Here is an 18,744-nt window from a genome sequence, read left to right on the forward strand (position 1 = left end):
TTAGAATTCTTACTACTTAGCCTGGCTGGACCCCACTTGTAGCTAAGACTGTTTGGCGTTTCTGGGCAGTACCTCGGGTGATATTAGGATTAATGGAAAATCAGTAACTACGTGGTGGGCTTTTAGCTTTCGGTAATTTATCTTGAATCATTATTTATATTGATCATCTAACGGCATTTGCTTTTCTAAGTTTCTATACACCTTCTAGAATAGCTATAACAGTACCCCACTACAAACTAGCACCTCGCCCAACTCTTTAGTAAGTCACAGAGTAGACGGTGAAGTAGGACTTCTTCGACGAGAAAGCAGGCGAAGCCTTGGAGGGTCTGACTGCCAAGTACTTGCCGAGTTTCTCAGAGTAGATAGTGTATCCCTCGCTTGCGGTGAAGTCGATGATAAAAGTCGAAGCCTCGGCCTTGGACGAGTAGAACTCGCCAGAGTAGTGCAGATAAGTGTTGTGGATCGACTTGATGTAGAACTCATCCGAGAACTCGTCGCCGACCTGGATCAATACGAAGCGCTCGACGGAGGCAGAGTAGTCATCGCTCGCCTCGGCGTTCTTGAGGTAGCTCGACGAGTAGTGAGACTTGAGCGCATACTCAACGTCATCGGACGTTTGGGTGAACACAAGGTAACGGCCCTCGGTAAGCTGGCCGCGTACCTCCTTGTAACCGTCCTCGGTGTAGAGAGAGTCGTCCTCCGTCTGGTTTCCGTAGGGGACGGGAGTACGACGGTCGTAGAGAGTCGAGTACTTTTCTTCGCAGAGCGAGTATCCGTTGTAGCTGCCATCCGACGCGATGCTGGGGTAAGAAGTGTTGGCGATGGTAGGAATAGAGTAATCAGGCTAGTATATAACAGTTAGTCAAAGAGTAACTTTTGTCAGAATTCATACCGAGACTTACGTTCTCAAAGTCAAACATGTTGATAAGGTTGGACATGTGCTCGCGTCTCCAGGTGGTCATCTCAGCAGACGTGAAGTCCTTTCCAATGGCCTTTGCCCACTGCTCCAGGAACAAGATCTGGGAGTTGTGATCAGCAGGCTCAGTGAAAACCTTGCCGCCACGAGTCCAGGGAGAAACGACGTAGAAGGGAACACGGAAACCAGGACCGGAGGGAACGTAGTTGTCAGGATCTTCGGGATCAGTGAACCACTCGCCGGTAGTTCCGTTGGTAGAGAGCACAGGAGGAACGTGGTCACCCCATCCTCCGGTTTCATCGTACGAGTAGATCAAAACCGTCTCGTTGTACTTGGGCGAGCTGGTGATAGCGTCCAAGATGCGCTGCTGCAGCCAAGCACCGTCAACAGGCTGGTAAGGAGGATGCTCCGAAAGCTCAGCAGGGCCAACAATGTAGGAAACCTCGGGAAGAGTTCCGTTAGCAGCCATCTCGTAGAAGGACTCAAGCCCAGCATAGGCAAGGCCCTTTTCGGCAAGGGTAGAGTTAGAATCAGCGTCCTGGAAGTTAGAGAAGAACGCAAGCGGATTATCGTCAAAGTTGTCCTCGTCCTGGAACAGGAACCAGGAGATTCCAGCGTCCTCGAAGTACTCGGGAACCGTCTTCCAGGCAAGAGGGTAGCAGGCATACTCGATGCCAGAAGATCCGGTCTCGCATCCGTCGGTCTCGTGGTTCTCGATGTAGCGACCTCCGTAGGTCTCGACATCTCCCTGGGAGCCATCGATGTTGATTGTTCCAGAGACCCAGGTGACACGGTTGGGGTTGGTAGGGCCTAATTGTAGCCCACTAGTCAGCATAATGTCGGTATCACCTATAGAACAGCAGTTGACTCACCAATCACACTCTCCTGGTACATGTCTCCCACAGTCCAACCCTCAACAATACCGAAATGGGTAGGGATATCGTCGCGCTTGAAGTGACCCCAAGACCAGGCGGTGTTGTTGGTAACCCATCCTAAGATCTCACATATCAGTACGCGATCAAACAGAGTCAAAACGTCCTGATCATACCGTTGATGTCGCCAAAGTTCCAGGCGTTGTGGTTAGGCGACCAATCGTTACTGCCGGCAACCATGCACTGAGCACTCTCAGAGTAAGTTCCGTCGCCGCTCAAGTACCAGGGCAACAGGTAGTCAGCCTTGTCGCTGGAAGTAGGCTGATACCAGACGCTCTTTCCGTTGGTGATCTTGACGTTGGGATCCTTGAAGCCACGGACACCGGCCATGGTTCCATAGTAATGGTCAAAAGCACGGTTCTCCTGCATAAACAGAACAATGTGCTTGATCTGCGCAAGATCATCGCTGGTGACGGAGGAAGCAATCGAGGCGCATGACGCGAGAGTGGCGCCGAGAAGGATTGCCTGCGACGCAACAAGCTTGGAAAGGTGAACCATTATTCAGCTGTAGATAAAATGGAATCTCTTGTTCTCGAACGACAGCAGTAACTGCTGCATCTCGGGATACTTGCGACATTTATATATACGCGTAGTGTAATGACGATCTGCAGCTGTCAGAGTCAATTCCCGAAAAACAGTGTAATTTATGCTGCAAAAGGCATGTAGCAATGCGGTTCCCTCTTTGAATTACCAATTCAGACCATTTTTTCATAACCAGAAGTGAACCGTGCTGGCAGTCTCACTCACTAAACGAACTTCTCTGGCTGTCGGGAAACAGACACGCCAGCACGTGGAGAGACGCGTGAGAACTTTGGTCTAGGATTGGCCATTCCGCATCTGACATTTTCAAACCGCCGCCTCTCATTAGTCCACCCTCAAGTGGCCCGGCACCCTCGGCGAGCAGTCTCCTGACATCCCGGTATTTGAATAAAATCTCTCACCACACGTGGGGATGCACCGGAGAGCAGCCGTATAGAAATCGGCAGATGCCCAGAGCCTGGTTCTTAGCCAATTCCCGTTCCCACGTGGAGCCGGCTAAGGCTGAGCTTATTGCTGATTGAGTTTCAAGCCTATTTTACTTCGGCTTTTCTCCGAGCTCACGAGCTTGGGCTCTAATCTCACTAGCCTGAACTTCACGCTTTAAATGACAAGAAACTATCAGATTTATTCAATAATAAAGGCGCTCGCCTAATTTTCTTTTTTCCAACACCATTTATAAAACTAACTATTACTAAGCACTCAAATCAACTAAGAGCCCAAAATTGCACTTTCTCATCCCTCAACGCTTACAATCTCAAAACAACCAAAAAGTTTAACCTGATAAACTGCCTGGAATAATAAATCCAGCAGATCCTAAAACCCGCGCGTCTTTATTTATTCCTTCTTGGCCTCGGGCTTAGCGTCGCGACCCCAGAGAGGGCCGGAGCGAGGAACCCAGGCTTCGGCATCAGGCTTAGCCTCGGGAGCAGCATCGCGTCCCCACAAAGGTCCGGAACGAGGAACCCAGGCTTCGGCATCAGGCTTGGCCTCGGGAGCGGCGTCGCGTCCCCATAAAGGTCCGGAACGAGGAACCCAGGCTTTGGCATCAGGCTTGGCCTCGGGAGCGGCGTCGCGTCCCCACAAAGGTCCGGAACGAGGAACCCAGGCTTTGGCATCAGGCTTGGCCTCGGGAGCGGCGTCGCGTCCCCACAAAGGTCCGGAACGAGGAACCCAGGCTTCGGCATCAGGCTTGGCCTCGGGAGCAGCATCGCGTCCCCACAAAGGTCCGGAACGAGGAACCCAGGCTTCGGCGTCAGGCTTAGCCTCGGGAGCGGCGTCGCGTCCCCACAAAGGTCCGGAACGAGGAACCCAGGCTTTGGCATCAGGCTTGGCCTCGGGAGCGGCGTCGCGTCCCCACAAAGGTCCGGAACGAGGAACCCAGGCTTCGGCATCAGGCTTGGCCTCGGGAGCAGCATCGCGTCCCCACAAAGGTCCGGAACGAGGAACCCAGGCTTCGGCGTCAGGCTTAGCCTCGGGAGCGGCGTCGCGTCCCCACAGAGGACCGGAACGAGGAACCCAGGCTTTGGCATCAGGCTTGGCCTCGGGAGCGGCGTCGCGTCCCCACAAAGGACCGGAGCGAGGAACCCAGGCTTCGGCATCAGGCTTAGCCTCGGGAGCAGCATCGCGTCCCCACAAAGGTCCGGAACGAGGAACCCAGGCTTCGGCATCAGGCTTGGCCTCAGGAGCGGCGTCACGTCCCCACAGAGGACCGGAACGAGGAACCCAGGCCTCGGGAGCGGCCTCGGCCTTGGGATCAGCCTTGGGATCAGCCTCGCGCTTGAGGACGAGCTTCTCGGGGAGGAGGATGTCGGGTTTGCTGTGCAGTAGTTAGTAGCTTATCTTGCATAAAGAGGTCAATGCTTTGTGTACATACGCCTCGGCGACCGGAGCGGCAAACGCTGAGGTAGCTGAAAGCAAGGCAGCGGCGTAGAGGATAGTGCTAGTCTTCATTGTAATGAACGAGTGGAAGATAGGATTGAGTGGAAGAGATGCAAGCCAGTTGGAGTTGTATACAGCTGACTTGTTTAGAAGGAAGGCGGACGAGGAGAGGAAAACATGATGAGGACCGGGGAGAAGGCCCGAATATATAGAAGTCAGGAAGTGAGTGGATTTGAAGCTACTGGGAGTACAACGATTATGTGTATCGATGTGTACATGAGCGGTTCCTCCACCGAAAGTCACGAAAGCGAAAGAGGGGATGAGACCGTGGCGGCCACGCGAGCAGGGGTCCACTTGCGGAATATCGGTTCCGGAGGGTACGAGCAGATATTGAGGTCTCTAGTGCTGAATAGAACGCGCGCGGGACCACCGAGTGAGGTATCTTTTGAAGTATGCGATGTCGAAAGAAGGCAACTGCTAAGCCAAATCAGGCCGGCTGTTCAAGCAAGATACTCCCGCTAAGCTGCAGTGATAGCGATTCAGAAACAGAATACGTCCGCGCGGGACCTCTTGCAGATGGCACGATGTGGGTATCTGGATGATATCTTCTGTTTATCATGTTTTCCCTCCATGCCCACCGAACAGTAGCTGTCGCAATGTTGTAATTATAATCAGATATGGGGTATTCTGTCATAGATACAGCTGTGTTGAATTTGATTAACAGGAAAAAGCAGCAATTGGAGAGAGTGCTGGATGAACTCGAAAAGTGGTGATGTTGCCAAAACGGGAAAGCAATGAAAACTGGAGTGCAGGTGGAAGGAAGATATACAGAGCAGCCTCAGCCGCACCACGTCCGCGACCTCCACCGCAGCGCCAGATCGGCGGTCCGCTCACGTGTAGCTGCATCAGAGCTCTTCATTTCAGGCACATTTTCACGATTATGTTGCAGTACCTCTGACCTGGTTTATTCAGCAACCGAGTTGGGGCCTCGGGGCGTGCGGTACACTCAGTCGCGATGATGAAAGGCGCCGGTATGTCAATCGTGCGTATTGTTGCTGCGATCACCTCTACGACCGGGATTTGAAATAAAAAACATTCTGCAGCTGCAAAAGAGATGATGTATCTGCTGTTTTTTTGTATTCTGCTGCTTCTGTTATGAATGCGACTACCGAGAGGCTATTGCGAAGCTATTGCGACGGGCCGCTGTCACCGAGACTGCACGTATCTGACATTCAAGTTAAGAAGGCCACGTGCGAACTATCCTCCAGCCATGTACATATTCGATGGAATCTAAATCTGTGTAAATTATCTTTTTCACAAGGTTGTTTCTTAATTCCAGGCAGCCGTGGGTATTCTCAGTCTTACGCTGTGACTAGCTGTGCTCCCTAAGCGCTCTTGCTCGCGCCTATGCATTGGTTTGCTGGTCTTCATATTTATAAGTTGTATAGATTTACAACGAATATGCCGCGGAGTTCATGATCTACTGATTGTATTTGCAGAATTCTTATCAAACCGGGTCTGCTACTTGGTCCAGGGACAGTGTTGCTGCTGACCATCTGTCCAGAAAGATGTGACAGTATTTACTCAATCTGGACTCCTCATGCCCCATAATGCATGTACACTGAGCTTACCCGCATCTGACTCTTATCGGCTTCATGGTAGTCAGTCGTGCTGTTTCCATTTTGGAAAAGGAGGTCTGCTGCGCCATTGATTTTCCAGTTTGGTAATTTTGCGCCAAGTGCTACTATGGGCGGGCAGTGTATCGGTAGTCGATTGCGATATCTTAGTCGATATTGGACTGTCTGAGAATGTCACCCTAATCTATACCCTTTTATGTTTTTGCATTCTTTTTTGGCATGGCTCCAGTTGATGGTGATCATGCCATTTGGGCCGAGTATGTTGTTTGGACGTTGCTGATAGACGTTGCGAATGCGAGATCATCTTGCGATGAATAGGCTACTTCTGACTGTCCATCTGCCTTTGCAACCGCCTCATCTTGCCTTTAGAAGTATTCGTGCTTGGAGGGGCTCCTTTTATGAAAATAACTGCCTGGTTAACTTGCGATATAAACTGCTTCTTGAGTATAGATTCAAACAATCGCCTCGTCAATTCAAATACCTATATTCCCCGAGGAAATACGCCGTCTCTAATCAATTCCGTCCCAGACCTTTGGATCCGTGCTTTCGTTCCATTTCCGTGCCTATAGACGTTGCCTAACCAAAATATGACAGTCAGAAAACCTCAGACTGGGGGGTTGGCAGGGAGAACCTCATATTTAGCGTGCGCATCAGAGGAGACGTATGTATTTTACAATCCGAACTCCAAAGGCTTGCGTATAACTTCGCAAAGTTCGAAAGTTCTTTGGGGTGAAGACTTTGATTTTAAGAGACTAGTGTAATGATTTACTGTTCTGTTGTTCTCAAACTTGCCACGGAGATGAGAGGCAGTGTAGGCCCGCAGGGTTGACCTTCGGCCATCTACGATCAAGACTGCTGTTCGCCAAATCTCATTTTCCTTCTCTTTTGTCTTGAATAACAATACCCCATTAGCTGCTCTCTTTGTTTTTTCCTATATGTTGCTACTTTGTCAGTCGTTCAGGATTCTGTCTTGTTCATAAAAGGCTCGCCGGATATAGTAAACCAGTTACGAATCACCTTTCAGATGCATATGTTGACCGCGCCTGAAGGGCTCGGATTTCATCTGTATATTAGACGCGTTGATTTATTTATAAAAGCTCAGACCATTGATAGCCGCTTCTAGGTACTCAAGTTCCGCTCTCCATGGTGTAGGATGGCAGCCGATCTGTGTACGTTGGACGCGTCTCCTTTCAGAGTGTTAAATTTGGCAGTGGATTATTGAGAATTCGTAGGTCCAATCGGACGATCTTCGTCTTGCAAGCAATGTCCACTATCTGCACCTACAAATAATTTGTAAGGAGACAAGTCGCCGTTTAGATTTGCTGGGCTACGCGTACAAATCCGATAGATATCAGGGCGCGATCGAGTCCGCTATACCCTACGCGGCTCACGGTGATATTCGCCGCGGAACTTGCCGTGTTTATCAATTTCTCTCTCTCTTGTCTTATTAACGGAAATGGAGCCGTTAATATCGAGGATTAGTGGTAATCATCAGCAAGGCTGCGCTGATATCAATACCCGGCGGGAATTCTAAGAGGGGAAGCGGTTTAGGCTTACGCAGGTATCTACAGATCAGCAGCCTGCACGACCATCGCCGCAAATTTTCAGCTTTTTGATGACTTCAGTAACGCTCGCAAGCGCCTCGAGCCTTGCGAAGCCTCAAATTCAGATAATAACGCAATATGATTTAACCCAATAGATATGGCACCAAGAAACTTATATACAACCTAAACAAACATAACAAATCGTGACAAAGAGAAACTCAGCAGACCGGCGAGAAGAACTTTTGTGTAATATACAGGTGGACCTGGCCAAAGGTGAGCAATAGGAGGCGAGTGTTGAAGATTGCTCTATTGGACGAGGTGGCCGGGGAGGAGAAAGTTTGGGATAGAGTCGCGGATGAAGTAGATGTGGTTGCAGTTCTCGCATCGCATAGATCCTTGGATGATTTGGGTCTTTACATGAATCGATTAGTAAACCACAGCTCAGCTCAAGTGGATAATGATTGCTTACCTCAAGAAGAAGAGTATGGAGATCTCGCAGAATCTGTTCGTTCTCGGGAGCGTTGGGGTTCTCGATCTCGGGCGTAGTCTCTGGCAGCATATTATTTCCCAGCTGCACATAATCAGTATATAATCCCAGCTGTAGTGGCAGCAGCAAAACACAGCCAGATTCAGCAGCAAAAGCAGCTTTCAAAAGAACATACCTCGCGAGCAGTAATCAACAAAGCAGGCCAGTCAATACGCGGTAAGATATTGTAAATGAACTCAGGACTAAAGTCGACGTCTTCGTGTGCCAGCTCAAGTGGCACATCCGCGGTCTGCTGATCAAAGTGCAAAGGGAAGCACTTGGGCGTAGCCGAGCAGGCCTTAACTGAGCACTGCACAAAATTTGCTGTGAGAAGCTTCATGTTTGGAATATCTCTGGATCGAGTGGGATATCTTTTGCTGATATCGTCGAGTTTTGAGAAATAATTTTCTGAGCGGCTGGTTAGAGTTAGGCGAAGATCACGTGTTGACGACGGGCCAGCTCAACCTCGGGCTTTTTGGTGTCAACTTCCTTGGGGAAAGCCATAGTGTGACCACCTCGTTCGCCTTCTGTTCCTCTGGCTCTCTGGATTCAGCACCGACAGCTCGAGTTTCTCGCGGAAGCCTTTGTTTTAGATCTACTTGCCATACTGTTTATCAATGGCAGTTAACGGCAGCGAAGGAATCTTCCAACCTCAGCCGCTGCGCACCTTCGCCCAAACGTCCAGCACAGTCACCAGTTCAAGCACCAGCACAAACACCAGCTCTTCACCTCAGTTCTCCGTCACGCCCGACAAGCCCTCTGCATCTGAATATGACTACAGCAGCGATACAGACTCCATAGGGGGTGCGCCCCACAAGTCGCAGTCAATAGTCTCATTGACTACCTCGGCTCTCGTCGGAATCTTTGGCAACTCGCTCAACGACGCAAACAGTCGAGCGTCGACCCCGGACCTGCTACAGACTCAACCTTCGTCTTCCACAAATCTATATGGCGATGGGGTTGCGCGGCTTCGCAGAAATGAGGGAGGCAGCCTCGGTAGACAGTCCGGTCGCCCGCCATTCGGCAAGACTCTGAGCGCTTCGCAGCTTCAGCAGCAACAACGACGCCGGTATTCGAACGCTGCTATCGCCTCGTCTGCCAATGGATCTTCCACAAGGCTGATACTGTTTGGGAAGATAAGCCTGCTCTTCTCGTTTGGTGTTGCATATGGACACCTCATTACACAGTTGCAGGACAACCACTTTGTCACCAACACGACTCTGAACGTCGATCCTATCGGCAGTTTTACTTTGACCTGGGGATTTATGGGTATCGCGTTGGGCTCGATTCTTCCGTTTGTGGATTCAATATCGCCAGCGCTGTTTGGACCGACCAAGAATAGTCTGCTGAATTCGTCTGGAAGTGGCGTGACTATGCTGATGTACCCTATAATCCGCGCGGTCGGTATTTTCATTGGTGTTTCCTATGGCATTGTAAGTTTCATGTGATTTGTTACGACGGCCTCAGAGAGTCTCTTACTTACATGTATATCTCATATAGCGGCATTTGCCTTGGACATCCACGCTACAGGGAGCTGTCGTCTTGGCGGTTCTGAATCCGCTTCTGTGGTTTGCCATCGATACTTCCGTCAATGGTTTCATACTATCCTCCCTGACTGCTATCAGCGGCACCATTCTCTTTGCGTATTTCTATCCCACCCATCTCCCGTAAGTCTGCACTGTTTCTTCTCATGCATTCTCGCGATTGCTTACTTACAAGCTCCTCATTCTAGTACCTCCAGCGGCTGGTCCGAAGACTACATCGCGGTCGCGACATGGATCGCGTCAATCTTTTTCTGCAGCTCGATTTGCTTCGGCATGATAGGCCGGAAACTTCTAGGTCCGAAGAATGACAGCGCAGCATCCGCGATCTCTCCTCGGTAGTAGTCGCATCGTCACTCATTGCTCTCTGTTCTTTTCCCTTCTGCTTCTCCTGAGTGATTGCTCCAGGAGTAATTTTTTTGTTTGATTTGACTTTGATGGTAGATTATACTGTCGTTGAAAAGCACATATCCGTATCCTTTTGGAGCTCGATTCTGTCTTTGTTTTTTTCTTGGTACATCTCAATAATCCACATTTTGTATTGTCTTCCTCTCGTGTTCCTACTCTATTTGCTTTGGTCAGTCTAGCGGGATGTCGTGAGGACTTGGGTACGAGTTTGTCGCTGTATATCTTTTGGTGACGGATAAGCGTGTTTGAAGGTCTACAGTAATGTTTACGACCGTTCTGAATGAATCATACTACATCATTCAATAACCAAGTCTGCTCACGCGATTATAGCGCTGAAGAGCTTACATAGAGTAGATATTTAAACTTGTAATATTTAGCTTGACTGATGTGACCTGCACAGCCGTACAAAAAGTAGATTGCGAGAAAGATACACCGACAAAACTATCAACCTCTCATACATAGGAATACCTTGAGCCCCGCAGAACCGCATGGCCAAGGACTTCTCCAGGAATGAGCGCATCATCCTGTTATCTTCTATATAGCAAAACATTGATAAACACACACACAAACAACAGTTGCAAAAAACCGAGACTGACCCACAACACTCCTCAAGAGACTGTAGCAATCTCAGTGAACATAGAGAAATAGAAGAAAAAGAGACGCTTATTTGGCAGCGGCAGCGGCGCCGGCAGCAGCACCCTCAGCCGTCATGGTTCGCTCGCGGCCGCCAAAGTTCCAGTAATTGACGTAGCGGAATCCCTGTGCGAGCTGGGCGCACTCGTTGACAAGATGGCAGCCGAAGAGGAGGTAGTTGACGGGGGTGATGGACATTCTGGTTGCAGAGTGGGGTTAATATTGAGGTCTGGCGGAGTAATAAAAGGTATGGTAGACGTACGAGTATTTCATGAAAACGAGGGAGTAGACAATGAGGGAACCGGTCATGGGGCCAGAGATGAGAGTAGGGTCCTTCTTGATATCCATGACGGCCGCGACGGGAATACCAAAGTTGGAGACGGGACCTGAGAGATGTATAGTTAGCAGGCGCTTTCTCAGAGACAATAAGTAGGAGATTGAACATACCCCAGAAGTGAGTCGAGCAGACATCTGTTTAAAGACAAAAGGACTAGAGTCAGTATTCATAATACCAGAGATTAAATGTAGACATGAGCAAACACAAACATCTAGATAATAGAACGAGATTGTTAGTAACTCAGATATCCGACATTTCCCCACGTCTCGAACGGCACTCTTCCAGGTCATCACAGATAAGCCACTGCTCAGCAATTTTTCTAGGATCGGTTTGAAACACAAACACAAAACATTCAACCCTCTGCAAATAGCAAAGTGAACGCCATTGTGCATCAAATATTGTTCCGTTGATATTTCCCCTCCCCCTCAATCATCCCACACAATCCTCCGGAAGAGTGCGTCTCGACACAGCAGCAGAGAATGTACGTACTTCAGGAAGTCCTTGGAGAACAAAAAGCTGCCGAATCGCTGGAAGACGTTTGCTGGAGACATAATGATCTGTTGTTACTGTAGAATGAAATCTGTGTGGACGGAATGGATGAACTTCAGGGCTGGCGGGCAGAAAACCAGTGGAGTGCGCTCGAATTAAGGACGGTGGAGGGCGCACTCTGCTGTTCTGGGTCCGCAAATACCGCCGGGGATTCGGGTCTTATGGCCGTTAACCCCATTGCCCCGTCGCTGTTTGTTTACTATTCCGGTGATGGTAGTTTGTAGTTCTAGTCCTATTAACAATGTTACAGCCCAAAAATTAGAAAATGCAAAGCTTTTGTGTCTATAATACAATCCACATCATGCTCCAGCTAAAACGCCCCTCTTCGTCGTCCTCTTGAGCGTGAGCACGTGGACACCGTTCTTCGCGCTCCCTTTCTTGAACCAGCGCCCGTTCTTCATCTCCTTGCCGACCGCGACGCAGATCTTCAGCGCGTCCTTGCCGTCCTCGACAACCGACAGACCGTTGACCACGCCCTGCACGCGCAGCTCGGCGACAGGCTGTAGTTCATACTGTTTCTTCGTGCCGCCGAGTAAAGTTCCATCTCTATCGACTCGGTCGGATTCGTCTACGTTCACTTTCCACACCTTGACGCTTCCGTTCCAAGATCCGGAAACGACGATGTCGGCGTATGGCAGAGTCGCAAGTGCAGTAATCCATCGAGGTTGCTTGGGAGGCAATTCAATCTTCGAAGCATCTTGCTCCGCGGAGTAATGCTCCGGGCTTGCCAGCGAATCAAACCCATGCGCCTGAGGAACAACGTAGACGGGTTTCTTCTTGGCCAGTGTCCACAGAGAAAGACTTCCGTTATCGCTTCCACTCACGAAAATATGGTGGTCCACAAGAGCCACGCAATTGATGCTGTTCTCCAGGTATACCGCCTTCTTCTTCTCCGGAGCAGCGGCGGATCCATCCTCCACTGCCTTCCGCGGCCGAGCAGCGGATCCTCCACTTCCACCTCCTCGGAAAATAAGCTGAGACTCGTCCACAATTTTCCACAAACGGACGGTCCTATCGCGCGAACCGGCCGTGATGCATCGTTCCTGCGCGAGTGCCGCAATCGCGCTGATTTCGTCCTGATGTCCAAACAGAGTCTCAACATATGTCAGTGCGTCCAGCGACCAACTCTTTACTGTACGATCTGCGCTGCATGAATATAATATATGACTTCCGCGTCTGAATGCAAGTCCGGTAACAGCTCCTCGGTGCTGCGTGAATGACTTGAGAAGCTCGAGACTGTTTGCGTCGAAGACATTGATCTTGTGGTCGGCCGATCCGGTAGCGACGAATGCACCATCGTTCGAGACGGCAACACAGATGATGTCTTTCTCGTTATGGCCCGCGGCGTAGCGGACTCTAGCGCCGGTGGCAAGGTCAAATTTTGATAATGTGCGATCCTTCGAGACAACGTAGGCAAACGTAGGCTCGTCAGGAGTAGCCACGTCTGTGGCCGTCAGCATCTTCTTTGAGGAGAGAAATAGACGTTGGGGACGGGTAAAGGTGAATGCTTTGACAATGTTTTTGTACAGACGGCCTTGGTCTTCTGCAACGTCCTCGTTAAGTCTTGCTGCGAGGATATCCTTGTCGACGTCGCGCGCGTCGAAACCAGCGGTATCTGATCACGAAAGCATTAGCAAATACAAGAAATAAACATTTGCAGCAACATTCAAACACACCTATTTCACTCTGTAGATTATCGAGGTATTGCTGGGCCAGCCGCCGCCGCTTGTCGGCCGCAGACTCGTCTGCAAATTCTTCATCCTCATCAGCGTCTTCGATCTCATCAGAGTCGCTGCCCTCGCCACTACCGCTTTCAGCATCTTTCATCTCTGCGTCTTCCTCATCCGAGGACTCGGGATCCGTAATCTCCTCGTCATCTTCAGAAGCTATGGAACCTTCAACAATATGTGGTTCACGCTGCGACACGCCGTTGCCGTTTGCTCTTCCGCCGCCGCGACGGCCATTACTCTGGCTCTGACTTCGGCCGTTCGGAGCTCCACGACCAGCGGACTGACCCCCGCGTTTCCGCTTGCGAGCAAAAAAAGGATCTGACATTCTGTCAGCTCGAACGGTTTGCGACTCTGGAAAGGTCTGGGATCGAGGTAAGAACTGCTGCTCCGTTCGCGATGTGGAAGAAAGAGTATCTGCAAAATCCCAAAAAATTTACGATTGGGACGTCTGGCGAAAAAAAAAACATTTAAACTCTAATTGTCAGATTTGAGGTGTTGGTACTGTTCACGTGATCTGGGCATAAATGCGGGAGGTTTGGGAGAGAAGCCGAGAGACAACTGGTCGACCACAAATTGTCATCCACGTCCAGGATCTAACCCATCGTTGAACAGCAGATCAGTTGATCTATCGCAGCACATTCCTCAATCATATTCAAAGAACCGGTAGCTACACATCATGGACGTTATTCTGGGAATCACAACTGCGAATGAGGTCATCGTCATCACATCGCGTGCATTCGTGCGAGGAGTATCGATCTTGAAGGCGGATGACAAGGACAAGACCCGGATTCTGTCTCCACACACGATGATGGCGTTTACTGGTGAATCCGGAGACACAGGTATGTAGTGATTGAGCTGGGCTAAGGCTCTGATGCGGATGTTGATGCTGATGCTGTATGATTAGTGCAATTTGCCGAGTTTATCCAAGCCAACATCCAACTGCACGAGATGCGCAACGCAGTCGAGCTGTCGCCTTCTGCCATCACTTCATTCCTTCGCAATCAGCTCGCGACCAGCCTTCGAAGCCGGGTATGTGCTTGCCCTTGTGAATTAATAGGTGGGATGGATAAGTGTGTATGATGCAATATGCTGACAGTTTTATTACGACATCTAGAAACCGTACAATGTTAACGTGTTGGTTGCTGGATACGACGAGGCGAAAGGCAAGCCCGAGCTGAACTGGGTGGACTATCTGTCGGCGAAGGTGTCTGTTCCATATGCCGCGCACGGATATGCGGCGTACTACACTCTCTCATTGTTGGACAGATGGCACCGGACTGATCTGACGCTGGAAGAAGGTCTGAAGGTTGCAGAAATGTGTGTTGCTGAGCTCAAGAAGCGGTTGCCTATCGATTTCAAAGGCGTTGATGTGAGTGCTTTTTGACGATGATTATGATGATGTGCAGTGGAGAGAATGCTAACGCGGTATTTTTACCACTGTTTACAGATCAAGGTAGTGGATAAGGACGGTATCCGGACAGAGAAGGTGATTGAATAGAGCAAGCATACAATATAGGGTTACGACCCGCTGAATCTTAATGAAATAAAAGAAACGTGTCGTGCGGTTATTTACGCTGGCTGCGAGAAGTAAACATGGCTGGATGTTTTTGTGAGCCAGGGTTGAGAACGGGAGCTGGCCTCTGGCGGTTTGGGAGCAACGGCCGAGTCACGACTGTTTCCGTACTGGGCGCAGGTGCCAGCTCCAGGCTGGCGTTGCCGGACAGGAGATCCAGCCCGATTCCCGAGTGCTCGGCAGCTTGCTTCTGCTATAAAGCAGCGACGGGGGAGATTGAACGAGAGTCTAAATATATTGTAGGATTCGTAGAAAAGCTAACGAAAGTGGTCGAGTCGAAGACCGAACTCGGACTCGGATGGCGACCAGATCAGATTGGAGCGTGCGGCTTTGGATTTCATCCCTTTCTTCGATCGGTCGTCACATTTGTAAACCGTCGGACTCTCGCAATTTGAATTTAGTTTGGGTGCTTTTCTCTCTTTCTTCTCTTTGTCTGCCTTCTCTCGTTCTTCCTCTGCTCTAATCTCGGTTTCCAAGTCTTGTTGCTTCCTTTGGTGGACGGGCTATGCCGCCCTTAACTTCTTCGAGGCCTGTCGTCGAGCTCGACGAGTGCGCGCGGGCGCTCAATCTTACGCATGCCCATGTCGCCAACCTCGAGCTTGCCTTTGCTGAGAATCCGCGTCCGAATGCGACGGTTCGCGATACCATCAGCGATCAGCTGCATATAGCTCCTCGCGTGGTCCAGGTTCGTGTCTCTTTTGCTTGTGTTTTGGGCAATTGCTCGCCAGTCTAGGGGTGTCCCGGCGGTCTGCAAGTTCGGCGTGTTTTTGGCCTGTGCAGAAGATTTGAAAGTACATACACTTGAGAATTGTCGACTACAGTGCTCAATGTTTGATATGCCCCGGGTGTTTTGCAAGCGTCGCCGTGGTGGTGCTGTTGTGGTGCTCTAAAGATGGCAATGGGGGTTGAGATCAGACGGGCGCCGTTATTACCTCAAGTGGTCTTTTCACCGCCCTTGCTGCAGCCAAACCGCCCAATTGCCGATCAAACTGGAAGTATAGCATCTCAAGCTATTCACGCTTGCGCAATACTGTTTTTTTGCCTCCCTTCATCGCTTTCTCGGCAGCTCGTCCTCGTTCTTGTCTCTCGTCTGGTCTCCTCCTACTCTGGGTTCCCCCAACCCCGCCCCTAGCTTGCAGCACCTGACAGCTTTGATCTACGCACCACCAGCCCCCCTCGGAGGTGCCAACACGTCGGAACACGCTTAGACTGCTTCGTGATTGCTAATTTTGTTTCATATTACTGACATTGATCTCTAGTTATGGTTTACCGATCGCCGGCGCAGGATGAAAGATGAGAAAGAGTACGAGGCCTCCAGAGTGGAGATGATTCTGGCGCAAGCCAGTGCCTCTGGGCCCTCAGAGCAGTCAAAGTACCAGCCAGTGATATTTCAACAACAGCAGCAGTATCAACAACAACCACAGCAACCACAATTTCAGCATCAACAGCATCAGCATCAGCATCAGCATCAGCAGCAGCAGCAGCAGCCTGCGGAGTTCCAGTTTGACCATGACCGGCCATCAACCCCCTCCCCTTCAACCTCCGCCGAATCCCCGGGCCAACTGCAAACCTCCTCCATGGCATCAGCGTACCCACCCGTGACTCCGATCAAAACCCCTGACAAGCATCATACTCCCATTCGTCGCCACTCAAAGTCTGTTTCTCAAGTCGGGCCTGTTACGCCTGCTCGGCTGGTCACTGCGGATAGCGGCCTGTCGCCGCAGTACGTCTCCCCCGCTGACAGCTCATATGCATCGGTCGACCGCTCGATGGCGGCAGCTTCTGCAGCAGGACTCTACGGTCTCTCGCCATACCAGCAGCCGCCAAGCTCGGCCGGATATTTTTTCCAACCCCAGCATTCGCCTGTGTACGTAACGTCGCAGCCGGGAACACCCTATACTGTTTCCAAAATCGGCAATTCGCCCGCCTCTCAGTTTTCTTCACAGCAAATGATGTCGCCGATCCCCCTTCAGCGCACATACTCCACGCCGCTGCTGGTCGAGCTCGACCTGCAATACCAGCACCAGCAGGTGCAGAGACAATTCCAACAGCACCAGGCGGCACAGGCCGGCGGCAACATGTTTTCCCCGCTGGCGTCACAGGTGAGCGGGAGTGAATCAAAGCTAGCAGCGCGAAGACGCCGACCTCTGCCATCTGTTCGGCTGCATCGCTCACAGAGCTACTCCTCAGCCCCGCAGTCGAATCCGCTGCCGTTGACCTCTGCGCCGCCGTATGTGGCTAACTTTGCTCCGTCGATAATGTCTGGCGCAAGTCCGGCTCGGCAGCAGTTGATTGCTCCGCCGCCTATGATGATGTCGCTGGACTCACACTCGGGAGACATGCCGGGCTCGATGCGCAGATCGAAAAGCGTCTCGTTCGTGACCTCGCAGCCGCCGTCGCGTTCTCGAAAGTCGAGTATCGGCGGCCGCGGAAACAATAGCGGAGGAAGCATAGGCTCAAGTGTGAGCTCGATCAGCCAGACCGATACTATAGACGGCATGCTTCCCATGACGCCGATCACGCCGATGACGTCGATATCGAACTCGCTGCAGGAGCTGGAGTTTGGGTCGGACGGGGCCGGGAGACGGGAGTATAAACGGCTGCGTGCGCAGTCGAAAGGGGATGGTTCTCGAGACGGGGATTTTGCCGAAGACGACGCAGAGTTCAGGAAGGTGGCTGCTGGGTCGCAATATGGTCTTCTTCCTCCGCACGGTGCCAGTTTACAGAGAGAAGAGTCGCCCAAATACGCGACTGCAAGCAGGCAGACCTCGCAGCCGCAATCGCAGCCGCAGCAGCGATTATTCCTCGACACGTCGTCGGCGGCAGCGACTATTGGCTCAGAGCCGATGGTCGGGACGCCAAACAGCAGTCGGTCAGGCTCTGTGGCCAGCACACCGAGCGTGCAGCCGGCCTCGCTTCATCCTCCGTCTCCGTACAGTGGCAGACAGTCGCCGTACGCGCCTGGTTCAGCTCCAGTTTCAGGGTATCCGATCACGCCTGTTTCGCTGAACGCAGTTACCCCTACGTCGGTAGCTGCTTACCCAGGCTTGGATAACGCGTCGGTTGCATCTACGAATACGGCGATTTCTTCGAGCGTTGATAATGCGTACTACACCATCGATCAGGAGCAGCACCAGAACCCTACATTAGACACCGAAAGCAGCAGCATACACCAAACCGCTGCCGAGCTGTTCCTCTCAGGTGAGCTCTCTCCGTTCGACGCCGACGGCCAGCCAGCAGGAGAAGCAGGGGTGATGGCGATGGACGACATTTCGACATTGGAGGAGAACCAGAGGTTTTTGATGCTCAGCAGAAGGCTAGATGATTTGGGCATTTATGGATATGGAGTCCTGCATGATTTTCTTTAGACTATAGTTCTTGTGTGTTTTCATTAGATTAGCACTTTTACAAATACTTGATTTTTACTTTTTTGGTCTTGGAAAGCTTTGTCTGTGTTTTTGGTATCGTTCTGGTTAAATGATCATATATTATCGCCTTATCTGTGTATAAATGTCTTTCGGTACGTTAAGAGCACGCCGGGCTATAGATTCTGTGTTTCTAGAAGATATTCTGTGAGTATTTTCTTTGTATTTCTTGGAAGGCATTCCAGTCGATCAGAATACTCTGGTTTTCGAGTACGTCATCTGAGACCGCAGTCTCACAGTTTCTATCGTTTGTATGTAGAAAACATGGAGAACTATCACACATCGGATTCCAACAGTCAACTGCCTAGAACCAAGTCTTTCGAAAAAAAAATTGAAAAATGCATAACAGCTCTTTGTTAGTAAAGAACCAAACAGAACAAGAGAAAAACCCTCGTTGACACATTTCTTTGTCCAGAGTTATTTTCAATTAACATTTCGTCATTTCGATGGACGATCATCATGAAACAACGACAACATTAAACAAATATTGAGGAGGAGATTTAGTAAAGTAGGTCTTATAACCCAGACCGGGAATTTTTGCCTTATTCTCCCTGCGCGAGGAAACTTTCTCCTTT

General features: G+C 50.6%; 8 protein-coding genes across 8 annotated transcripts; 3 read left to right on the forward strand and 5 right to left on the reverse strand.

Moving 5' to 3' along the window:
• Nucleotides 1-133: 133 nt before the first annotated feature.
• BZA70DRAFT_279730 (uncharacterized protein) lies at nt 134-2,833 on the reverse strand. Its single transcript, XM_064912829.1, has 4 exons — nt 1,965-2,833; nt 1,789-1,908; nt 903-1,726; nt 134-844 (listed from the first exon to the last, which is right to left on the reverse strand). Exons 1-4 carry the CDS (start codon nt 2,344-2,346, stop codon nt 257-259), a joined length of 1,914 nt encoding a protein of 637 aa, XP_064767702.1. The 5' UTR covers nt 2,347-2,833; the 3' UTR covers nt 134-256.
• An 8-nt stretch (nt 2,834-2,841) lies between these two features.
• On the reverse strand, nt 2,842-4,249 carry BZA70DRAFT_179939 (uncharacterized protein). Its single transcript, XM_064909934.1, has 2 exons — nt 3,790-4,249; nt 2,842-3,720 (listed from the first exon to the last, which is right to left on the reverse strand). The coding sequence occupies exons 1-2, from the start codon at nt 4,053-4,055 to the stop codon at nt 3,219-3,221; spliced, it is 768 nt and encodes a 255-aa protein (XP_064767703.1). The 5' UTR covers nt 4,056-4,249; the 3' UTR covers nt 2,842-3,218.
• Nucleotides 4,250-7,537: 3,288 nt separating this feature from the next.
• BZA70DRAFT_180034 (subunit of an adoMet-dependent tRNA methyltransferase complex (Trm11p-Trm112p)) lies at nt 7,538-8,451 on the reverse strand. The gene is made up of 3 exons (XM_064909936.1): nt 8,110-8,451; nt 7,917-8,018; nt 7,538-7,858 (listed from the first exon to the last, which is right to left on the reverse strand). Exons 1-3 carry the CDS (start codon nt 8,311-8,313, stop codon nt 7,754-7,756), a joined length of 411 nt encoding a protein of 136 aa, XP_064767704.1. The 5' UTR covers nt 8,314-8,451; the 3' UTR covers nt 7,538-7,753.
• On the forward strand, nt 8,375-10,239 carry BZA70DRAFT_180039 (insulin-induced protein-domain-containing protein). Its single transcript, XM_064909937.1, has 3 exons — nt 8,375-9,406; nt 9,474-9,640; nt 9,706-10,239. The coding sequence occupies exons 1-3, from the start codon at nt 8,591-8,593 to the stop codon at nt 9,854-9,856; spliced, it is 1,134 nt and encodes a 377-aa protein (XP_064767705.1). The 5' UTR covers nt 8,375-8,590; the 3' UTR covers nt 9,857-10,239.
• A 33-nt stretch (nt 10,240-10,272) lies between these two features.
• On the reverse strand, nt 10,273-11,558 carry BZA70DRAFT_279741 (uncharacterized protein). The gene is made up of 3 exons (XM_064912830.1): nt 11,382-11,558; nt 10,818-10,970; nt 10,273-10,754 (listed from the first exon to the last, which is right to left on the reverse strand). The coding sequence occupies exons 1-3, from the start codon at nt 11,441-11,443 to the stop codon at nt 10,586-10,588; spliced, it is 384 nt and encodes a 127-aa protein (XP_064767706.1). The 5' UTR covers nt 11,444-11,558; the 3' UTR covers nt 10,273-10,585.
• Nucleotides 11,559-11,645: 87 nt separating this feature from the next.
• On the reverse strand, nt 11,646-13,695 carry BZA70DRAFT_180009 (WD domain-containing protein). Its single transcript, XM_064909935.1, has 2 exons — nt 13,118-13,695; nt 11,646-13,056 (listed from the first exon to the last, which is right to left on the reverse strand). Exons 1-2 carry the CDS (start codon nt 13,494-13,496, stop codon nt 11,741-11,743), a joined length of 1,695 nt encoding a protein of 564 aa, XP_064767707.1. The 5' UTR covers nt 13,497-13,695; the 3' UTR covers nt 11,646-11,740.
• BZA70DRAFT_279745 (nucleophile aminohydrolase) lies at nt 13,586-15,030 on the forward strand. The gene is made up of 4 exons (XM_064912831.1): nt 13,586-14,010; nt 14,076-14,200; nt 14,286-14,540; nt 14,619-15,030. Exons 1-4 carry the CDS (start codon nt 13,848-13,850, stop codon nt 14,667-14,669), a joined length of 594 nt encoding a protein of 197 aa, XP_064767708.1. The 5' UTR covers nt 13,586-13,847; the 3' UTR covers nt 14,670-15,030.
• Nucleotides 15,031-18,221, forward strand: BZA70DRAFT_279748 (uncharacterized protein). Its single transcript, XM_064912832.1, has 2 exons — nt 15,031-15,429; nt 16,004-18,221. The coding sequence occupies exons 1-2, from the start codon at nt 15,250-15,252 to the stop codon at nt 18,110-18,112; spliced, it is 2,289 nt and encodes a 762-aa protein (XP_064767709.1). The 5' UTR covers nt 15,031-15,249; the 3' UTR covers nt 18,113-18,221.
• The last annotated feature ends 523 nt before the right edge of the window (nt 18,222-18,744 follow it).

This window comes from Myxozyma melibiosi (genome assembly GCF_037950935.1).
Source record: "Myxozyma melibiosi strain Phaff 52-87 chromosome Unknown BZA70scaffold_7, whole genome shotgun sequence".
NCBI lineage: Eukaryota > Fungi > Ascomycota > Lipomycetes > Lipomycetales > Lipomycetaceae > Myxozyma > Myxozyma melibiosi.